We start from the raw sequence: 4,481 nt of genomic DNA on the forward strand, positions 1-4,481 counted from the left end.
AAATTAAAGATTTGGTGCATTTTTACCAAGATGAACCATAGTTTGTGTCCAACCATGAATTAAAACCCTTTTTTTAAACTATGGAAAATACCAATTGATGCTACTATCGAGGTAAGCTGTGTCACCAACAGAATGTGGTCAACAGTGTTGGGCAGTAACCCATTACTCGTAATAATATTACTTTTTCCCAGGAACTAGCAGTGTAACTACTTACTAATAAATTTCATTACTAATATTACAGTTACTCCTCCAAAAGATAACTAGTTACAATGTTCCTTTGGTTGTCACCCTGTACTGATTTTAAATCCAACAATCCAATCACATCTTTGGATCCATTTTTGTAATTGTGGAGGAAACTCTTCCATTCAGTGGCTGGAAATATTCCATTACTTTGATTTTAACAAACAAAACTGGACTTTAACCATCATAACATTACTGCTTCTTGCACTTCTGGTTGGATGCTTAACTGCATTTCGTTGTCTTAGTACTTGTACTTTGTGCAATGACAATAAAGCTGAATCTAATCTTATAAGTCTAAATTGTGGGGAGATGGGACACAATTACCAATTTTGTGGGGAGTAGCAGAAAAGTAATATAACTAGTAGTGTAACTATTTTATTTTTTTTTTGAGTAATTAACCCAACACTGGTGATCAAATACATAATATAGCCTACAGCTCTCCCTCTCTCCCTCTCTCTCTCTCTCTCTCTCGCTCACACACACACACACACACACACACACACAGACAGCAGAAGTCATTTGGGCGTGGCTGGGAAAATCAACGTCAATTCACCTGAGCATGGGCTCGGTTGTACCGACTCCAGGACTGTCAGGTATCACTGCCATCAAAACTAACCCTTCCCCAGTGGCTGGTGATTGACGAGTGGCCTAAATATTTAGACCTTTGGGCCCCCATTTTCCTGACAGTCAGTTTTATTCTTTAGGGTTCAGATTGGCTCTCACTCGGTTCAAACACAGCAGCTGCTCACAACCTTATCCGATTGACGCTCCTGAGGTGCAGCGTCACTGCAAACCGACCTGGCTTCATTCCTCAGGTCGCATCATTACAGTCCCATGGCGTGGCGCAATGCTTCTCCCTAACAAAACCACAGTTGAATACCAGTTTTGGCTCTAAAGATAGGCGCATTACTCATGTAGGGCCCTTTTGTTTCAGCCCGTAGCAGTCGACTTCAGAACTGTAGGATGGTGCTGTGGCACCGAGGCCACCTTTACATTATAGGATAAGGTTGATTTCTGTGGAGATCAGAGCACAACAGGTAAAGAGTTTTCATTTTATTTTAATCTTACAAACATGCATGAAACATTCAAAGAAAAATGAAGGAAATGATCAACCTATGCGTGTGTTTGGAGTCGGATCATAAAATGAGCTGAGATTTAAGCAATGTGGTGATAGCTACTCAGCAGGGTAAACAAAAGGCATTTAAACGAAATCAATTAACTATATTTGATAAAATATACATTTGCGATTTATTTTAAAAAATGTATTTAAAATAAATGAACATAGATTGTATTGTTTATCATATATGTATATACATATACATATATTTATAAAGCCTTGGAGCCACAGCATGTCTGTATACGGCCTGCTACCATTTACCTTGAACACCTTTGACCATGAGACTGAGCAGGTGCAGATCATTTGAATAATTCCTACTTTAAAGGAGTGTTTTTCATGGGTGTTAAGTATTGTAATGAATGATTCCCAACCTCATGACCTGGAGCACTTGAGTCAATATTAATTTTAGTATTAATACATTTTAATATTCTACCAACTAGATGTCAACTTAATATGTAATTATTTAAAGGATCTGATCACACATAAAGACTATTAATCTGAGAACAGAGAACGACAGCAACAACATAATCAGGCAGGAGTTCCTGAAGTTTGAGAACTTTCAATCTAATAACCTTATTTCACATTGGAAATATTTTATTTTAGACTATGACTCAAACTCGAGATCCAAGATATCGGATGTGCAGTATTTGCAGAATCTGATGCTCCACTTAGATTAGAAGCAAACATGAATGTCTGCTTAAAGACGTCAGACAGCTCGCAAGTTAAAAGAACTAGTTTGGTGAGGAGGAACACCTTTTGACTGTTCTTTGGAGAACCTGTTGGGCCAGTGCTGGGTGGGTTAGAGCTGAAGGAAGAAGGAAAATGCTTTTAAACAGGCACGACAGCTTTAATGAGATACCGGGTGTGTTTAAACGTGTGTCCCTTCTTACACTGTGTTTTATCAAACCATCTGTGGTTCAAAAAGTTAAACTCCACATGATGTGAAACTAAAGATTTGTTGTTGCTGATGACTCTTTCAGGTCATCTTTACTGAGTTATGTTCACTATATGTTTGGCCAAAATAACCAGACAGGGAAACGATCTGTAACCTTCTGTTTGTTCTCCAGCCCAACCATGAGGGACAGACTGAGCAACCTGCAGGAAATGTCCAATGGCCATGTGGAGCCAATGGAATATGCAGAGTCCACTGTCTCCGAGTCCTTCAGCAATGTGGACCTGGAGGACGAGTTGCCCCACGAAGCAGTGGTGTTCGACAACAGCCCTGCTCTGGAGGGGGTCTTTTCCCAGTCGCAAGACATCCACAGAGAGATCCAGCTCATCCGCCTGGAGGTTAAAAGGCTTCGAGAGCAGAACTCTCGCATTCTCAAGGGCGTCACCACCATGAGCACTATCAAAAGGGACTCCAACGCCATCGGTGCTGATATAAAGGCTCGGGCTGAGGGTGTGCTAGCACACCTGCAGGAAATGGACGGCACAGCCCACAAGCTAGAAGAAGAACATGGCTCGAATTCTGCCATCACACGTATCGCCAGAACCCAATACGCTTGCCTCAGCAATGGTTTCCGCGATGCCATGTTTGACTATAACGAGGCTGAGATGAGCCACCGGGAGAACTGTAAATCCCAGATCCGGAGGCAAATGGAGATAGTGGGACGTGAGATGACAGGGGAGGAGCTGGAGGAGATGATTGAGACAGGTCAGTGGAACATCTTCAATGACAACGTTGTGAGCGAGGGTAAAACGGCCCGATCAGCTCTGTCCCAGATCGAGAAACGTCACCAAGAGCTGGTGGACCTCGAGGCTCGTATCAATGGCATCCATGAGATTTTCCTGGACATCGCCATGCTGGTGGAAGAGCAGGGCTCCATGCTGACCTCCATCCAAACCAACGTTCAGAAAACTGATGAAGACATACAATTGGCCCTGGTCAAACTTGGAAAGGCCAAACGTCATGACAAAAAAAACCCCTTTAAAAGGATGTTTTGCAGCTGTTTCCCGTGCTACAATTAATGAGTTTATAGTCTAGCGATTGGTAGAGGGATGGAGAGATCTTCTGTTCAGACAAAGAGAAGTGGGAAATTTTCTGTATTTTTTCCCCCTGCCATTAGTACGTTGTATTATCACAAAGCATTTACCGTTGCGCCACATTTTTTCCAGGAAGTAAAATAAAGTTTTGATTGAAAGTTTTAAAAAAAACTATTGTCTATACTGAGAGATAAAACATGCTTGGGTAAAACATTTTAAAACTGTACTGAAGTGATGAGACTGGTATCTCAAATCAGAATAAATCCCCGTGACTGAGGTGTGATGCAGATCTGAAACTAATAGTATTTGAAAATAACGTTCGTTATCCGTTTTTATAGCCTGTCTCAGTTTCCATGTAACACATTTATTCTCTTAAAAGGAAATTATTTGAAAATTGAGTTACATGTTTGTGCTGACATAAAGGTTAATACAGTAAATTGCTTAAGGACATAAACCCTAAAGAAATGTTATTATATCCAAATTCAATAAACAATTCAATATTACTGTGTCAATGCACTGGTAAAAATGGATGTCCCAGACTTACGGCTGAAAGAAAATGATTGATCGGACTGTAAATATTTTCTGAATTACTATATATATATATATGTGTGTGTAAATTATTAAATGATGATGGTGATAGAAACTAACTCTTCTGTGTCCACATTGCACAATGAACCTATTTAAATTTATTTCCTTATCTTTTGAGGACACCAGTAATCGAGGAGTTACAGCAGTTTTAATAGTATATATAATGCTGTCGTAATGTTATGCAGGAATCACACAATTGATGGATGATGTAAATGATGTAATGTACACTAATCTGTTAATCTGACTATATGTATGATAATAGTTTTATGCTGTCTGACTTTCTTCTGTGGTCTCATGTATCATTACATAAACAGCTATATTAAGATCAGTGGGAGTTTGTTCTTGTTTGAACATGAAATCTACATTAACACATTAAAATAAAGACCTGTTGAGATTTATTTCTTAATTCAATTCACAAACCAGGGGCCAAACAACATAATTAATACATATAATCTGGTATTCATGTAATACTCTCTGTCCAGCCCTGGGCCTCCTAAATCATCCAGTGGTATCCCAGACACACACATCCACTAACACAGTGGTTCTCAAA

General features: G+C 39.7%; 1 protein-coding gene across 1 annotated transcript; it reads left to right on the top strand.

Annotated features, from left to right (window-relative positions):
- The first annotated feature begins 903 nt into the window (after positions 1 to 903).
- On the top strand, positions 904 to 4,259 carry stx11b.1 (syntaxin 11b, tandem duplicate 1). The gene is made up of 2 exons (XM_051409549.1): positions 904 to 1,277; positions 2,425 to 4,259. Exon 2 carries the CDS (start codon positions 2,432 to 2,434, stop codon positions 3,326 to 3,328), a length of 897 nt encoding a protein of 298 aa, XP_051265509.1. The 5' UTR covers positions 904 to 1,277; positions 2,425 to 2,431; the 3' UTR covers positions 3,329 to 4,259.
- Positions 4,260 to 4,481: the final 222 nt, after the last annotated feature.

The sequence above is a fragment of the Dicentrarchus labrax genome, unplaced genomic scaffold (genome assembly GCF_905237075.1).
Source record: "Dicentrarchus labrax unplaced genomic scaffold, dlabrax2021, whole genome shotgun sequence".
NCBI classification, from domain to species: Eukaryota; Metazoa; Chordata; class Actinopteri; family Moronidae; genus Dicentrarchus; species Dicentrarchus labrax.

Coding starts and splice junctions, on each gene's coding strand:
- stx11b.1 (XM_051409549.1), top strand. CDS start 2,432: ATGAGGGACAGACTGAGCAACCTGCAGGAAATGTCCAATGGCCATGTG.